This window comes from Hemiscyllium ocellatum, chromosome 31, assembly GCF_020745735.1.
Source record: "Hemiscyllium ocellatum isolate sHemOce1 chromosome 31, sHemOce1.pat.X.cur, whole genome shotgun sequence".
NCBI lineage: Eukaryota > Metazoa > Chordata > Chondrichthyes > Orectolobiformes > Hemiscylliidae > Hemiscyllium > Hemiscyllium ocellatum.
In genome coordinates this window covers 14,336,281-14,355,253 of record NC_083431.1, presented here as the reverse complement: position 1 = coordinate 14,355,253, position 18,973 = coordinate 14,336,281, and the positions used below count along the sequence as shown (strand labels likewise).

Here is an 18,973-nt window from a genome sequence, read left to right as displayed (position 1 = left end):
CCCACTTTCTCCAGTTGGCTGGGCTGTCTGTTTTGGAATTTCTCCATAACCCTCTTGCCCTCTCCACCTCACTCTCTCTTTAAGACCTTCCTTAAAACCTACTCTACAGACAAAGCCTTTCACCACCTGTTACAATGTCTCTTACTTTGGCTTGATGCCAACTTTTGTCAGATTGTGCTCCTATGAAATGACTGGGGGGCATTTGCTGTGGTATACAGTCTGTTCTGATGTAACGTGATAGTTCTGTTCCTGTGCAATCCCGCATTATAGGAAAATCATATAAGAGCAGCACCATTTAAACCAATGGGACCAGAATTGTGATATAACCAATAAAGGTAGGGAAAATTCGCATTCTACAAAGAATGGTCTAAATTCTTCAATCATGTTATAGCCAATTCATGTTGAAGAAACACGTGTTACAGTGGAACTGACTGTAAATTAAATTTATTGTAGTCAGTGTAGTACTAAGCCACATAGATAAGGAAAATTAGTCCTATTGCGAAGGGTGATAGTTAGCAATTCAGCTGTCTTCAAAGTCCTTGTGCAGAAAATAAAATCTGTACATTGGCTATCCTAGGAATCCTGGTGGAAAATGGGTTTGTGTGGAAGTTGGTTGAGAATAGAATCAGGACGTACTGTGATGCCTTTCATGGATTTCTGACACAGATGGTCTGAACTCTCACAGGTAGACTGGCCCCTTTAGCAAGGAACTGGAAAATGACCTAAACTAAATCACAGTGAGTGAAACTCTTACAGAACAGAGTGCACAAAACCTTGGTGGCTCAGTGGTTAGCACAGCTGCCTCACAGTGCCAGGGACCCAGGTTCAATCCTAGCCTTGGGCAATAGTCTGTGTGGAGTTCCCTCCCAAAGTTGTGCATGTTAGGTGGGTCAGTGTGGACTTGTTGGGCCAAATGGCCTGTTTCCACACTGTTAGGATTCTATGAAAACTGAAAATTACACTTTTTTTTTTATATTTTTTTTTAATGAAAGACACAAGGTGCACAAATCTTTATTCAGTTTCCACCACCAGGAAGAAAAGAAACACCCAAGTAGCCTGTGACAAGCAGTGCCCTTCTCATCAAAGGGCAATGCTGTGTGATCAAACAGTGAAGGGGAGGGCAGGGATGAAATCAAAATAGAGTTGGAGGGGGAAATAATACACTCCACACCCTGTGGTGCCCACCTCTCCCTGAACAACTCCAGGGTCTTGGTGGAGATGCGTGCTCCTTCTCCAAGGACACCCGGGCTCTAACACAACCGTGGAAGAGGGGCAGGGAGTCGGCCCTAACGACCCCCTCCATGGCCCGCTGCCTGGACCTGTTTATGGCCAGTTTAGCCAGGCCCAGGAGCAGACCCACGAGGAAGTCTGCAGACCTGCCCTCCCTCCTCCGTACCGGGTGCCCGAAGAGCAGGAGCGTGGGACTGAAGTGCAACCAAAGACAGAGAAGGAGGTTTTTAAGAAAATCAAAAAGGGAGTGCAAACGCCCACATCCAATATATACATGGTCCACAGAATCCACAGCACAAGCAATTCGAGCTTTACATGTGATTTCTGTATCGGAAAGTCATATTTACATCTTGGAGTGATTCATTAGATTAAAGCTGCCATATAAGTTGCTACTGTTTTTGCAAAACGTATTAGACATCAGGCAACAAACTTAAAAGGACTAAGTGGGTGTAACATATGTAACACACTTGTGAAACTTACATGCTTTCCATAAAAGCCCATATGAATCAAAGGATCACGTGCAATCTACATAATGCCTCATGGACTTATTGCCTTTCAAATGTTCTGGTCTCATTGACATGAATTTGATATGGGGACAGGTAAAATTAAGGAAGGTCATTTTAACCCAGAGCTACTTTTTAAAAAAAAACTTATTAAAGAATGTACTATTGCAAAATAGTTATCATCCATTACTCATGGTAACTATGTGTCATAAAGCTGAAGACCAATTTGAGTTTCATTATGAATAGCTTTATTAACCTTGATGTTATTTTGATGCAATGCCAAATGCATGAGATATATTTTTACTGTTTGGAGTTGCAATAATAAAGTGCAAATCTTAGTGACATTAGGAAAAAATCAGGATAATAGAACTGATATATACTTCTAAAAATATTATTTTTACATTCTTCCCATTGAGTTATTTTTCTGTGTACATCTTCCCCTTTTTGTGTAATTTTCATAATTTTTTTTTCTTCATCCATCTTGTTTGATATACAACAGCTAAATGCATGGATATATAGTCTACTGGTACCAATGCCCCTCTAATCAGGGACCACCCAGATTGGCTGCTTTTTAACCTGTGGTGCTGTCTGCTAAGAGACATGTCATAGAATCCCAGTCTTGCTAAGTTGTCATTATCAACCATGGTGGCATGAAAGTTTGCCAGGCTGGTCGGTGTCTGCACACAGGGAGGCAGCTCAAGGGGAGAACTGTTTCTGACGTATTCCCTTGGGGTATTATTCAAAAGTGTTGTTCTGCTCTCCTGTTTAGAATGGTGTGTGGCCTGTGAAAAATAATTAACAGTAATCTCCTGAAAAGACAAATGTGTTTGGATGTTTCCCAGTTTACTGACTAATATTGATCTTCTTCCAAGAAAAGAAATTGCTGCTTGTGGGATCTTCCTGTTCATAAATTGGCTGCAGTATTTCCTACATTACAAAAGTGATTCCACTTAAAAAAATACTTACTTGCTTGCAAAGAACTCTGGGGCATCCTAACATTGTGAAAGGTGATATGTAAATGCAAATTATATATCTCTTTCGTGATTGCTAACTCATTTGGCTGACTACAGTCATACACTCACTTAGAATTTCAGATACTAACTTTCTTCCTTCTGACAGTATTCCCCTTCGTTTCTCTCTTGAAATCAATGAACCCTTGCTCCACTATAGTTTCACAGTATTCAATTTCTGAAACCTTCTTTCTTTTTAATTCATCCTGGGGCATGTGGGCATTGCCAGCAACACTAGCATTTATAGCACACTCCTACACAACTGAGTTATTTCAAAGGGTAGTTAAGAGTTAATCTCAGTGCCATGGGCCTGAGGTCAAACATAGCTCAAATCAGGTGAGATTTTTAATGTAATGGACATCAGTGAACCAAGTCTTGTTTAAGATAATAAATAGTTTGATGGTCACTGTTTTTGATGCTAGTTTTTATTCCAGGCTTATTGAACTAACTATATTTAAATTCACCAACTGCCATGATTCCACTTGAACTTAAGATTCCAAACCATCTGTCCAGGTTTCTGGACAAATTCTTTAGTAACATAACATGCTAACATACCTTCATAAAAGGTTTGAAGGAATTAATTTTGTTCAAGCCGCAACAGTAAGTATCAGTGGGCTACACCACTGTGCAGAATTGAATATAATCATGTGTAATATTTGTATTTATTTCAGATTGTTGGAAACATTACACTAAAAGTATTTAATTTTAATGTTAACAGACTATTAACAAGGTTTTTCTTAAGAAAACATAATTGCTGGCATTGTCAAATGGAACTCTATCAAGTGGAGAATTAGACAATAAAGACCACAATGCAACTAGGATTTTGAACAAGATTCAGCAGAATTCCCACAAGTTATTCCCCCACCAGTTAAAGTTGTTTTTCAGAACAAAACAGACAAAGTTCATGGTTATGCCGTAACACGTGTTGATTGACTGGCTGTCATAAGCCTTGGTTACAGAATAAACTGTACTGATGGTTGGGAAACTTGAATGCAAGTGGAACCATGACAGCTGGGGAATTTAAATTCAGTTTATTCAACAAATCTGGAATTTAAAAAATCATATTAGAATCATCTGATCCTGTCTTAATTCAGCAAATGAACACACGTAGAATCAGACAATGAAACTGAGATTGATTTTCTTTTCTTTAACTAACCCTGAGGCTCTAAAGCAAAGTGTAGTGCTCCTATTGGAGCCTCAGGGTGAGATCACAGTCACAAAGTGTTAAATTTGTGTAGATTAGATTAGATTACTTACAGTGTGGAAACAGACCCTTCAGCCCAACAAGTCCACACCGACCCGCCGAAGCGAAACCCACCCATACCCCTACATTTGCCCCTTACCTAACACTACGGGCAATTTAGCTTGGCCAATTCACCTGACCCGCAATCTTTGGATTGTGGGAGGAAACCCACGCTGACACGGGGAGAATGTGCAAACTCCACACAGTCAGTCGCCTGAGGCGGGAATTGAACCCAGGTCTCTAGCGCTGTGAGGCAGCAGTGCTAACCACTGTGCCACCGTGCCGCCCACATGAGGTTTTATTTAACATACATTTTGATCCACTCTTCCTGAACAATGGTGAATCATGTGACGGTGTGACACTACTTCAAAGGATTATTTGGAAACACTAGCTTTCAGAGCACTGATCCTTCATCAGATGATTGTGGAGTATATACGACAGATATTTTCCACAACCACCTGATGAAGGAGCAATGCTCCAAAAGCTCGTGCTTCCAATTAAACCTGTTGGACTATAACCTGGTGTTGTGTGATTTTTAACTTTGTATACCCCAGTCCAACACCAGCACCTCCAAATCATGCTTCAGAGGAGGTTACTTGACTTTAATTTGGGAAACCAGCTTTACTCATTTCATTAATTCATTGAGTGCAAATGTTCACTCCTGGACATTGCAGGTGTTAATGGAATGTGATTTTGCAAATTAATCCTTGGTATTAAAACAAAAAAGAAACACTACAAACATTGACATCTGAAAGTCAGCCATGATTACTGGAAATAATATGACAGGCCTATCAATATCTATGAAAAGAAGTTTCATTTGTGTATATAGACTGCTAAAAAGAAAACACACCTTGACTTTGCACTTTACAAGAACAAGAATTTATATTTCAAAAATTAGTAGGCTCTTCAGAGGAGCATTATGAAAATAATGATACCACACCAACATGTGGTGTTAGGTAAGATGACCAAAACCGTTGTCAAAGAGTAAATAAAAACCAAAAGAACTGCAGATGCAGGAAACCAGAAGCAAAAACAGAAATTGCTAGAAAAACTCAGCAGGTCTGGCATCTGTGGCTAGAATTCAGAATTAGTGGTTCAGGTCCAGTGACCCTTCCTCAAAGAATGATTTGGATGTGCCAGTGTTGGACTGGGATGAACAAAGTTAAAAATCATGCAACACCAGGTTATAGTCCAACAGGTTTATTTAGAAGCATTAGCTTTCGAGGTGCTGCCTCTTCATAAGGTGGCTGTAACCAGGCTTATAACCAACTTAAAGCAGCTAGTTTTAAGCAATGTCTTAAAGGAGGAAAATAAATTAGAGAGGCAGAGAAGTGCAGGAAGGGAATTTGAGAGTTTAGGGTCTAAACAGCTGTGGTTTTATGTGTACTATGTGATTGCCTGAGTCTTTTTTTATTTTTATTCCTGGCATTAGATTGCGAATTATTGAAATAAAATGTGCTGTTGTGTACTGTACATTAAAAGATACATGTCTGTTTGTTTTCTGAGATAAATGGTGATTATGTGTGAAAGCTGCCAGAAGATATGTGCAAATCTACCTAATATGGACTTGATGCGAAAGATGTAACATCATACTTTAATGTTGAAAAGGGTTCACAATGGACAGGATGCTGCTTTTCTCTATTGCATGTAAGTGTTTATGAGTTTTGTACAAGCTGTTGTGGTCTGTTCGCCGAGCTGGGAATTTGTGTTGCAGACGTTTCGTCCCCTCCTCAGTGCTTGGGAGCCTCCTGTGAAGAGCTTCTGTGATGTTTCCTCCAGCATTTGTAGTGGTTTGAATCTGCCACTTCCAGTTGTCAGTTCCAGCTGTCCGTTGCAGTGGCCGGTATATTGGGTCCAGGTCGATGTGCTTATTGATTGAATCTGTGGATGAGTGCCATGCCTGTAGGAATTTCCTGACTGTTCTCTGTTTGGCTTGTCCTATAATAGTAGTGTTGTCCCAGTTGAACTCATGTTGCTTGTCATCTGTGTGTGGCTACTAAGGATAGCTGGTCGTGTCGTTTCATGGCTAGTTGGTGTTCACGGATGTGGGTCGTTAGCTGTCTTCCTGTTTGTCCTATGTAGTGTTTTGTGCAGTCCTTGCATGGGATTTTGTACACTGCATTGGTTTTGCTCATGCTGGATATCGGGTCCTTTTGTCCTGGTGAGTTGTTGTCTGAGAGTGGCTGTTGGTTTGTGTGCTGTTGTGAGTCCTAGTGGTTGCAGTAGTCTGGCTGTCAGTTCAGAGATGCTCTTGATGTGTGGTAGGACAAGCCAAACAGAGAACAGCCAGGGAATTCCTAGAGGCATGGCACTCATCCACAGATCCAATCAATAAGCACATCAACCTGGACCCAATATACCGGCCACTGCAGTGGACAACCGGAAGCAGCAGATACAAACCACTATAAATGCCGGAGGAAAGATCACAGAAGCGCTTCACAGGAGGCTCCCAAGCACTGAGGATGTCACCTAGACAGGGGACGAAATGTCTGCAACATAAATTCCCAGCTCGGCAAACAGAGCCACAACAACGAGCACCCGAGCTACAAATCTTCTCACAAGTTTTATACAAGTTTTCTCCAGCTGAGTCATTAGATGAATGTTTTTAGTTACAATCATTAGAGCACAACTTTATGGGCATTTTAAAATTCCTTTTAATTCCATACCATATGGAACTGCACGATAGATCAGATTCTGCATCTACCCAATTTTCCATACATTCTGTCGTCCTCATGGATTGAGAAGAATTTTCAAAAGGAAAGACTCCATGGCAATGAGATATGTATGTTCCAAACCAAAGTGTAAATGCAGTTTGGTTCGAGGCAACATTCTCTAAACAAGGTTGAAGGGAGTAATTTTTCTAGGAGAAAGTGAGGACTGCAGATGCTGGAGATCAGCTTCCTGAAGAAGGGCTCATGCCGGAAACGTCGATTCTCCTGCTCCTTGGACGCTGCCTGACCTGTTGCACTTTTCCAGCAACACATTTTCAGTTCTGAAGAGAGTAATTGTCAGTCAACGCTTGTCATGGTATTACAACGGAATTTGTCTATTTTATTCCAAAAGACTGTCTAACTGGTGGGGGCTAACTTGTGACAGATCTGCTGAATTTTGTTGATATACCACTTGCATTGCACTCTTTAAATTCTAATTCTCATGTTTTACAGCTCCACTTGACAATGTCAACAAATATGTTTGCTTAAAATAACTTATTTTAGTAATATTAACATTGAAAATCAATACTTTTTGTGTAATATTTCCAACAATCTGGAATAAATATAAATGTCGCACATGATTATATTAACTCCAATAGCAGTTCCACAGTTGCCCTTGGATCCATGGATGTTATGAGTTTCAAAAACAAACACAAGTAGATTTCAGATTGGCCAGGACATCGCTGTCAAAGAGGAACTTGTATATAATATTTGTAGCACAGAAACAGATCATTCAATCCAATGGGCCCATGCTTCACATCAATAAGTTCCTGCCAAGGATATCGTGTGACTGAATAGGGCAATTCTTCACCCAGAGATTGGTGGGCAAATGGAAGGATACCCCAAGAGATAGTATGTTTCAAGCCTGCCATATTTACTTACCTTTCTTTCCTCTTCTCCATCGCTCTGACTCATTATTAAGACACTGAGACTCAGAATGATACAACTTGATAAATAAATTGTCAATATTCAATTCTGAACAATTGGTAGCAAGTTCCTCCCAGTCATTAAGTTTAAAGTTACATGCTTCAAGGTGTGCTTCAGAGTATCTTGAAAGATTTTCTTTACCCTTCCCTGAAATGTTCATCATCGGAGAGTTGAGAAGACAGGAGCTGTTGGGGGAGATGGTTTTTGGCTATCTGGATACAGCACTAGTTCACTAAAATTGATTTTGCCAAAGATATGACAAAATCCTGAGAGTCTGCTTTCAAAAGGACATTAACACTTGTTTGGTTTTCTTTCCAATTAAGTCAGAGGAAGTGGTAGAGGCTTCACCACTGGAATTTCTCTAGCACTCAGTTTATACAGCCGATACATAGTCCAGGTCTTACTGCTGTACACGAGCGTGATGACGACAACTATCTGCACCCTAGGATTTCTGTTAACATGTAAAGGTCTTGACTGTCAAACATTTGGGGCCATTGTATGCAGAAGGCTGAGCTGGCACAACTGATACAACGACAAATCTCCTTGTCATGGCTAGCTTTGGAAGAGGTGGCTGACCACTGACCCACTGTGCCGTTCCATTCACTTATCAATGAAGATGGGCCAAAAACATCTTGTTTTAAAAATCCTTCCAAATTACTCAGACTGACAAGTCTCGGTAGTTGGTGTTCCACACAGGGTTTAATGTTGACACCACTAGTAAACAGTATTTACATAAAACATTTGGACTTGGGAATCAGAATTTGTGGATGGTGCCAAATCATGGTTAATATACCCAAGGAAGACTGTGGAAAGCGACACAAAGTTTATAGCGAAATATCAGATTTAAAATGTAAAGATAAAGTTGACACAGTCTTACCAGACCATAGAGCTCCTCCCTCATTTGTAGAGACAGCTGGTGGTGGTTTGACCTGGGGGTCACCACACCTCAGGCAAGGGGAGTTATTGAGAAGGAGAGTCCTTCATGGTAACATCAGCCAGTACAGAATTTGAACACATGGTGTTGATCCCCAGGACCTGATCAGGTGTACCCGAGAACTCTGTGGGAAGCTAGAGAAGTGATTGCTGGGCCTTTTACTGAGATATTTGTATCATCGATAGTCACAGGTGAGGTGCATGAAGACTGGAGGTTGGCTAACATGGTGCCACTGTTTAAGAAGGGCGGTAAAGACAAGCCAGGGAACTATAGACCGGTGAGCTTGACCTCGGTGGTGGGCAAGTTGTTGGAGGGAATCCTGAGGGACAGGATGTACATGAATTTGGAAAGGCAAGGACTGATTCGGGATAGTCAACGTGGCTTTGTGTGTGGGAAATCATGTTGCAGCTGTACAGGACATTGGTTGGAATATTGCATTCAATTCTGTTCTCGTTCCTATTGGAAAGATGTTGTGAAACTTGAAATGGTTCAGAAACTATTTACAAGGATGTTGCCAGGGTTGGAGGGTTTGAGCTACAGAGAGGCTGAACAGGCTGGGGCTGTTTTCCCTGGTGCGTCGGAGGCTGAGGGGTGACCTTATAGAAGTTTACAAAATTATGAGGGGCATGAATAGGGTAAATAGACAAAGTATTTCCCTGAGGTCGGAGAGGGCATAGGTTTAGGGTGAGAGGGGAAAGATATAAAAGAGACCTAAGGGGCAACTTTTTCACGCAGAGGGTGGTACGTGTATGGAACGAGATGCCAGTGGATGTCGTGGAGGCTGGTACAATTGCAACATTTAAGAAGCATTTGGAAAATATGAATAGGAAGGGTTTGGAGGGATATGGACTGGGTGCTGGCAGGTGGGACTAGATAGGGCTGGGATATCTGGTTGGCATGGACGGGTTGGACCGAAGGGTCTGTTTCCATGCTGTACATCTCTATGACTCTATGTCACTCTGCATAACAAACCAGGTAACCAGCCAACTGAGCTAACCCATCTCCCATTTTCAGAATTAACATGCAAATTAAAAATTAATTTCAATGATTAAATGTGAAGTAGTCTTTTTGGTAGGAGGAATAAAGAGTTCAAAATAATCCTTGGAATATGAGAGTCTAAATGGTGTGTAAAAGTAAAGGAATCTAGGTATGAAAAGTAAAGAAATCATAAGACGTAGCATATCAAGTTAACAAGGACATAAAACATTAAAACAATCACTGAGGTAATTTCCAGAGCAATGGAACTGAAGGTGAATGAAGTTGTGTTAACCATCTATAGAACCACATTTGGAGTATTATGTACAGTTCTGGTCTCTATGTTTGACACAAAGGCACTGGAGGTGAAGCAAAAATGATTTACAAGAGTTACACCAGAACTCGGAGGTTAGAACAATTAGACAAGATAAAAACAATTCATAGGTGTTCAATAAAATAGAAGTAGAGATGATTTCACCACTGGGAGTAGTCCAAACCTAGTAGTAAGCATAGTTACGAATAAGTCCAACAAAGAATACAAGAGCAATGCATTTATCAGACTATGATTAGAGTCTGAAATGTATATGGAGTAGGTTTTGTTTCAAGCAGATATCAGAGGAATATAGAGCAAGACGATTTCTGAAAATATATCAAGGATCAAATGAGTTATCTGTAACTACATATTACTCAAGCACCCAACAATAGGGAGGGATAAAACAGCCAGACTCCCTGTCTATGATTGTTGTCCTGTAGTTACTGCTGGAAATTATATGAACATCTTACTTTTGTGCAGCACTTTTAATTTACTAAAGGTACCCCCAAGGCTTCACAATAGGAAACAAAATTTGACATTCAACCAAATAAGAAAATATGTGATCGGGGGACAAAAGCTTGGGAAAGAATCTGGTTTTCAATTGCCTCAAAAAAGGAAAGATAAAGCAGGTTAGGGAGGAAAGTACAGAACTTGAGTATGGTTGTCAATGACAGTTAGAAATCAATGCTGCACAAACGGCCAGAATTAGTAAGCATTAAAAAATGTCATGGTAATGTAGCTCATTCTGCTGCAGCTGATTCTTTGAATGATTTAGCCAATTAATCCCATCATTGAGCTTTGCCTCCCCCAAAATATACTTCATTCGTAAAATTTGTAAACAGACATTACAAAAAAGTCTTAAATGTTAAAGAATTTGCACTTAAATTCGACTTGCTTGTTGATACAATGCAGCATGTTTGTTCCCTTTTACGGTAACCACATAGAATTGTAATGCTTACAATATATATTCTGCGCTAAGCATACCGAAGGCAGAATGAAATCACATTGGGAATTACAGAAAGTGCATTAGAAATAAATCTTGTCCCTGCATTATATTCCACTCCGAGGTATCTCGACACAATTTCAACAATGTTTACAATATCTGACTGAGGGTTTCCAGTTTCTCAGAATGGTACAGCAGGAAGTACCCAGGCAGAGATCCCTCCCACTTTACCCTGCGCCACCAAACAGGCTAGATTTTGGTGCTGGTTTAGAAACTCTGGCAACCAGGCATTCTACCAAACGGCTTTAACAATCTGGCCAGAATCGATCATCTTTTTCTGCTGCGCTTCAGGGACGTTAGGAGCTGATCCTTCCCTGTCAGACTTGCGGAGAAGGTATTTTGCCTAGACTTTGCATAAAATTGTCAGCGAGGGACAGGCAGTAACAGCTCAGTCCACATTCGTTCCCCATTGGCCAGCAAATGTATTAAGGATGGCCGCGTCATCAGCTAACTGTGCAACTCTATCCTCAGCATGACCCAACACCTTCAGCATATACCGAGGAACATCATTGAGAAATGAATGAATAACCAGAGGGCAGTAGTGAATCACGGGTCTGAGAATGAAGTTCAGTCGGACGGTTTGATTTAAAAGGGAAAGGGGCTTGTTATTTCGCAGAACTGTAGTTCAGTCTATGTACAAAGTTGCTGCTGTCAAACATTTAATTCTGCGATGGCTGACACCCAGCTTTGGAAATTGAGGATATCCCCCTCCCCAGAAAGGAGACAGTACAATCCCGAACGTTGATTTGGATTTTCCAAATTCGGGGTGTGAAATGTGATTTTTGTTTTGCCCAACACTCTTAGTTTTATTAACCGCCTCTCCCAGAATTGGCACTTTGGAGTATAATCTATAAATACATTTTATTTTAATTTTCAAACATTAACTTTCGTCCTCCGCGCCTTTCAACACTTCCATGTATTGCTGTTAATGGCTTCTCTCAATCTGCTCCAGCACCTAAAATGTTAAAGATAAAATGAAACGTGTGACGTCCAGTTAACGAGTTTAAAGCCAGCGCAGCCTCACGCCACCGCCCCCTCCCTCTTTGCGCCAATAATGTATTTCAATATCATTTTGTATCGTGAATAATTCATTATCACGGTCACTGGCTCAGAGGATAGAAAGATTCCACTGAAGTTTGCACCTTATTCCACAAGTCGACCTGTAACTGACGATGGCTCGACTCCAGCGTTAGATCCGCCCCTTTAAATATCATGCGTCGAGTTCGTTCCAAACTCCTCCTTCACCACGTTGTTCTTCTGCTGTTTTGTCAAACACGACTTTGCACTCTTCCGCATCCTCTGCCTCCCGATACCACACCCTGCCGACTGCGAGCCGCCTCCATTTTGTACATTTCTTACCCCAAAAGAAAGCGCACGGTCGCGCCATACAAGAACCCCCCCTTGCTAATCCGCCCACAGACCTGTGGCGCACGTTGGACTGTTGTGGATTTCCAGCGCGTCCATGTTACACACAGAATATAACGCTAAAAGGCAAAGGCACAGACTCCTCAAGTGAGAGCGCCCTACCTATGAGCATTAACTCTTGCTCAATGAATGAAATCGTTTCCAGCAAAAGCAAACTCTCCTCCCCCACCATTGAAATAAAAGTTATTTTCAGTCGCCGTCTCTTTATTTTAATAATCTGCGATGGATTAACGCAGATACGCGTCCATGTGAAAATACTACAGTGAAAAAGCCTTCTCCAGTGTGATTGGTGTGAGAGTCGGGGCGGATCAAATGAGATGTAAATGAGCAGCACGATGCGAGCCGAGCTGGTTGTTTGGAAACACTGGTGAATGTCTAGCGAACGTTTCGTCTCAATCGGATACATTGCAGCTTCGGATTGTTACTTAACGTTCGATATTGGAACGCGGCGCTTCCGCAATGAGTTCGATCCCGATTCGCTGAAGGCGAGAGTCCCAGGAATTCAGGGGACGTTCAGTTTAGAAAAAAATCTCAAGCATCTCCCGTTTCGGCGTGAGATCTGGAACGTAGTTTGCGTCGGACTGCTAGTGGGCAGTATTACCGCTTGTTGTGATTACTGGATTTTGGGGCTGTATACTGCGCCATCTTGAGACTTCTTTTTCTCCCCCCCCCCCACCTCCCCTCCCTCATCTGAAAGATTCCGGGGGGTTTAAAGGATATCTCGTTTGCTCTTCTACTCGGTCTGCTGGGCCTGTAGAAGGCGGCCAAATTAAAACTTAGTCAACCTCTTCCCTGCCCCCCCCCCCCCCCTTGGTTGCTTGCTCCCACAACCACAAAAAAAAGAAAAATCACCCCCTTTTTAAGAAAAAGTGATTGATAGGATCGAGCATGAGTATCGAAACACTGCTGGAAGCTGCAATGTTTTTGGAATTGCAAGCGCAACAACAGAAAACACGTGGTAAGAGAGCGCATGGATGTAACATTTCTCTCTCTCTTCTCTGACCAATGCGGATACTCGTCTGTTTTTTTTGTTAATCTGGCCCGGTTCTCTGAAAAATCCGTGTGGCCTTTCATTATTACACGATCCTCTTTAGATTGTTGCACTTTGGATGTTACATTGTATTGTTACATACAGTGATAGTAGTAGACATTGTCATAGTGTTTTGGCAGGAAATGATAACGTGATTATTTTCATTCAGAATTTTTGAGACAAGTCATTTAACGTAAAATACAGGTTTTCCGGTAAATCCACGTAATTAGGATCAGTCAGCATCGATCTAGGTTTCCGATGTAACTGACATTATTTTTTTCTCTCTGAGGGGAGCCACACATTTGTAATAAGGCTGACACGTGGAGATGTTCAAATGTTGGATAATGCTATCCGGTTATAGTGCACCAAAACCAGTCGATTGTACGGTAGTGCTTATGATTTAAGGAATTCTTTTCCAGGGGCAGGGCCGAGGGCAGACGTGCAAAAATACTGTAGTCTGTTTGCATAATGACGTGTCGTGGCATGGGGTGGAGGTGTCATATGATACTTGGTAGTTCCGCTTTTTTTTGTTGCAAATTTTTATCAGTTGTTGTTTGAGTAAATCCGACAGTCTTTGATTGTTGAATGTAACCGATGGCGGAAGAGGCAGGGAGATACATTGTAGTGAGGGATGTCGCAGAGTCGGCGCTGCTGGCATCTCCCTCAGCCCGATCTCCACGAGCTATTGTTAATAATAGTGCCAGTGTATTTTGTTCAGCCTGACGTGTCTGACTCCTCCCCGCTACCACGTGCATTGGGACAAGCCTGCTTTCTGTAAATTCAGATCCACTTGTTACCGATTCAGAAGCTCCACAGCAGCAGCACACGTTACAAATATAGTGGTGCGATTTGTTCATTTCCACTGTTCAGTTGTCAATTGACCGATCTCCCAGACACCCGTCTCCCTTATTTAACAGCTCCCCAGTACCCTCCACCCCTTTTGCTATTTCCCTTTAAATTCCAGCCTTGCTGTCACACAATCGCGTTCCCTGACGGTCGTGGGCGGTGATTGCTTTATATTCCACACACTGTGGGCACTTCAGAGGAGGTGACTATACCCGAGACGGTCAATTTTAGAGTAACTCAAATCACACAAGGGTACAATACGAAGAAAAGACATTGATACTTTTCCGGGCGGGGGAGATGTCTTAAAACACTCCCCTTAAGGAGATTTAAATAACATCCACACTTCTCATTCACACCCGTGGACTAAGATTTCTCCACTGTCCCCGGTACCATAAAACATCGTCCCTAAACTGCTTTATGGTTTCGCCACAGACCCCAATGAGGAACCACATTCAGAATTGAGTTTAGCATCCTCGTCACGCTGTTACTATTCGTTTTTTTTTGACACTGGTTCATCTTGTTGAAAAACAATGGATACTGGTGACATGGCTGGAGGAAATGGCCGGGGGGATTGTTTTGTGAAAGAGATTGTTCTATTCTCAGGCACCTTTGGAATGCAGGAAAATAGCCCGATCGATGCCCCTTCCATTCCCACCCACACCCCTCCCCAGGGAGTTGACAATACTGCGTTCCAATCAAACCTGGCTAGTGGATGCCTTTTTGGAGGTTGAAATTGCCGGTGAAATAAATAGGAAAAGCTGGCCTTCTCGGGTTTCTGTCCAGACAGGAGTTTAAGAAACAGAAGGAGGCATATGTTATATGGTCCCAGGGCCTTACCATTAAATGTGTAAATCCTGCCCTCATTTTTTTTACCAAATGCAATGCCTCACATTTATTTAAATTAAACTCCTGTTACTTCTCAGTTAATTGCCCAATTGATCACAATTCCTTTGTAATTTGAAATAACCTTCTTCATTGTTTTGTTGTCATCCGCAAACTTACTAACCATGCTTCCTAAATTCTCATCCAAATCGTTTATATAAGCTACAAACAAAAATGGACCCAACATCGATCTCTATGGAACACCATGAACTTCCTACAAATCCTCAGATATACTTATAGAGATGTACAGCACAAACAGACTCTTTGGCCAACTCATCCATACCAACCATATGTCCCAACCTAATCAAATCCCATTTGCCAGCACCCAGCCCATATCCTTCTAAACCCTTCTGATTAATATACCCATCCATATGCCTTTTAAATGGTGTAATTGTACCAGCCTCCCCACTTCCTCTGGCAGCTCATTCCATACACATACCACCCTCTGTGTGAAAAAGTTGCCCCTTAGGTCCTTTTTAAACTTTTCCCCTCTCACCCTAAACCTATGGCCTCTAGTTCTAGACTCCCCCACCCCAGGGGAAAATACTTTGTCTATTTACCTTATCCATGTCCCTCATGATTTTATAAACCTCTATAAGGTCACCCCTCAACATCCGACCCTATGTGGAAAACAGCCCCAGCCTGTTCAGCCCCTCCGTTCAACCCTGGCAACATCCTTCTAAATCTTTTCTGAACCCTTTCAAGTTTCATAACATCCTTCCGATAGGAAGGAAACCAGAATTGCATGCAATATTCCAAATATTCCAATATCCTGTAAAGCTGTAACATGATCTCCCAACTTCTATACTCAATGCTCTGACCAATAAAGGAAAGCATACCAAATGCCTTCCTCACTATCCTATCTACCTGTGACTCCACTTTCAAGGAGCTATGAACCTGCACTCCAAGGTCTCTTTGTTGAGCAACACTACCCAAGACCTTCCCATTAAGTGTATAAGTCCTGCTCTGATGTGCTTTTCCAGAATGCAGCACCTCTCATTTATCTAAATTAAACTCCTTCTGCCACTTCTCGGCCCATTGACGCATCTGATCAAGTTCCTGTTGTACTCCATGGTAACCTTCTTTGCTGTCCACTACACCTCCAATTTTGGTGTCATCTGCAAACTTACTAACTATACCTCCTATGTTCATATCTAAATCATTTATGTAAATGATGAAAAGCCGTGGGCACAGCACTGATCCTTGTGGCACCCCACTGGTCACAGGCCTTCAATCTGAAAAACAACCCTCCACTACCACCCTTTGTTTTCTACCTTTGAGCCAGTTCTCTATCCAAATGGCTAGTTCTCCCTGTATTCCATGTGACCTAACCTTGCTAATCTGCCTACCCTGTAGTAGAAAGTGAAGACTGCAGATGCTGGAGATCAGGGCTGAAAATGTGTTGCTGGAAAAGCGCAGCAGGTCAGGCAGCATCCAAGGAGCAGGAGAGTCGACATTTCGGGCACGAGCCCTTTTCCAGGAATCAGCCTACCCTGAGTAATCTTGTCGAATGCTTTACTGAAATCTATATAGATCACGACCACTGCTCTGCCCTCATCAATCTTCTTAGTTATTTCTTCAAATAAACTCAATCAAGTTCGTGAGACATTGATCAGGTCCCAGAGATTTATCCACCTTCATGTTTTTTTAAGATCTCCAGCACTTCCTCTTCTGTAAAGTTGACTGTATTTATTTTCCCGAGTTCCCTAGCCCCCATTTCTTTTTCCACAGTAAAAGATGTTGTCAGGGAGAGGCTGTATAGGCTGGGGCTGTTTTCCCTGAAGTGTTGGAGACTGGGGGGTGACCTCATAGAGGTTTATAAAATCATGAGTGACATGGATAGGGTAAATAGACAAGGATTTTTTCCCCGGGGTGGGGGCATCCAGAACTACTGGGCATAGGTTTATAGTGAGAGGGTAATAGTTTAAAAGGGACCGAAGGGGCAACTTTTTCATGCAAAAGGTGGTGTGTTTATGGAATGAGAGGAAGTGGTGGAGGCTGGTACATTTAAAAGGCATCTGGATGGATTCATTATAGGAAGACGTTAGAGGAATGTGGGCCAAGTGCTGGCAAATGGGACTAGATTAATTTAGGATATCTGGTTAGCATGGACAAGGTTGACCAAAGGGTCTGTTTCCATGCCTCTAAAAACTGACATGTAATGACCATTTGATATTTTTCCCATTTCCTGTGGTTCCACACATAAATGATCTTGTTGTTCTTTAATGGGCCTTAAGCTCTTTTGCTCTTAATGTACTTGTAGAATCTCTTTGGATTGTCCTTAACCTCATCTGCCAATGCTATTTCATATCCCCTTTTTGCCCTTAAGCGGGAAATCTCGTGAATTTCCTCTTAAGAATGCCACTACATCCCTTATATTCTTCAAGAGATTAACTTGATCCTCAGTTATTCTTGACCAGAGCCTCAATATCTTTATTGATCCACTGTTCCATTCTCTTACAAGCTTTCACTATAATGTCTCTGAACTCTTGTTATCTCATTTTTGAAAGCCTCCCACTTGCCAGTCATCCCTTTACCTGTAAACAATCTACTCCAATCAACTCTTGAAAGTTGCTGTTTCATACCATCAAAATTTGCCTTGCTTCAATTAAGAACTTTAACATTTATCTAATACCTATCCTTTTCCATAATTATTTCAAAATTAATAGAATTATGATCCATGTGTCCTTCACCTCTTTTATGAAACAGCAGAAATTGCAGTCTGGGCTTGCAAATGATTACTACTGGGTCACAATAGCCAAGGGTTTGAGAAACACCAAAGCAGAAATTGCTGGAGAAAAACCAGCATGTCTGGTAGCATCTGTGGAGAGAAACAGAGTTAATGTTTCGGGTCCAGAAATGTTAGAGAAAACCATGACAGTTAACTGAATTGTAAGCCAGTTAGACACGTTGTCGTGGGAACTTCGGTGTATGAGAAGAAAATGTTTCGGGGAAGGAGGAAAGGAGTAGATTGTTTAAAAGTGCTTATCTAGTGCTTTTGGTATCCATTGTCAGTGTCTGTATTGTGACAGCTGCATCTGAGCTGAAGAGTAATGGAAAATCACTTGAACTTGTAATGGTAAGACATCCTTTTACCTAAGGTGGCAGTTCCAGGACCCTTCACTTGCCCTGTATATAGGCGCATTGAGATAAAGTACAGAATCCCTAAATGTTACATTTGCCTCCAATTGAGTGGGCAATGTCTCTGCTATAAACAAAGCTAGACATTAACTTGCATAAACTATCTCCTGACGAAAGTGTTGATTAGTTCTATAAGAAGTGTAACCTCCATTAATAGCATTCTGGAGAGATGTGCTTTGCATTTAGTTGGCTGAGATACAGAGGACAGTCCAACCCTTATGCAACAATTGTTTATGTACTTGGGTTCATAACATTTGAAAACTGAATATAAAAAACACAGAAATGCTGGTAATATTCAGTACATCAGTCAACATTTGTGGAGAGAGAAGAGCAAAATTAATGCTTCAGAGCAGAACTTTGCTCAAATGCTGATCAGATTAACAAAGTTCACCATTTTATAAAGTAGTTGCCTGTGCAAGTACTCTCATTGAGGAAAGAAATTGTGTGTAGTCTACAAGATGTAGGGCGGCACGGTGGCACAGTGGTTAGCACTGCTGCCTCACAGCGCCAGGGACCTGGGTTCACTTCCCACCTCAGGCGACTGACTGTGTGGAGTTTGCACGTTCTCCCCGTGTCTGCGTGGGTTTCCTCCGGGTGCTCCGGTTTCCTCCCACAGTCCAAAGTTGTGCGGGTCAGGTGAATTGGCCATGCTAAATTGCCTGTAGTGTTAGGTAAGGGGTATATGTAGGGGTATGGGTGGGTTACACTTCGGCGGGTCGGTGTGGACTTGTTGGGCCGAAGGGCTTGTTTCCACACTGTAAGTAATCTAAAAAAAAAATGTAGGTGGTCAGCATGTTTTA

General features: G+C 41.8%; 1 protein-coding gene across 3 annotated transcripts in view; it reads left to right on the top strand.

Moving 5' to 3' along the window:
* The window catches only part of mnta (MAX network transcriptional repressor a), a 148,359-nt gene that overhangs the window by 21,470 nt on the left and 107,916 nt on the right, over positions 1-18,973 (top strand). The window contains exon 1 of one of the 3 annotated variants that reach the window (XM_060848214.1): positions 12,674-13,232. The exons of the other annotated variants lie outside the window; for them this stretch is intronic. Coding sequence (XP_060704197.1) covers positions 13,163-13,232 — 70 coding nt within the window. The 5' untranslated portion in view covers positions 12,674-13,162. Of the gene's footprint in view, positions 1-12,673; positions 13,233-18,973 lie in introns of those variants that run through there. 3 annotated transcript variants of the gene reach the window in all.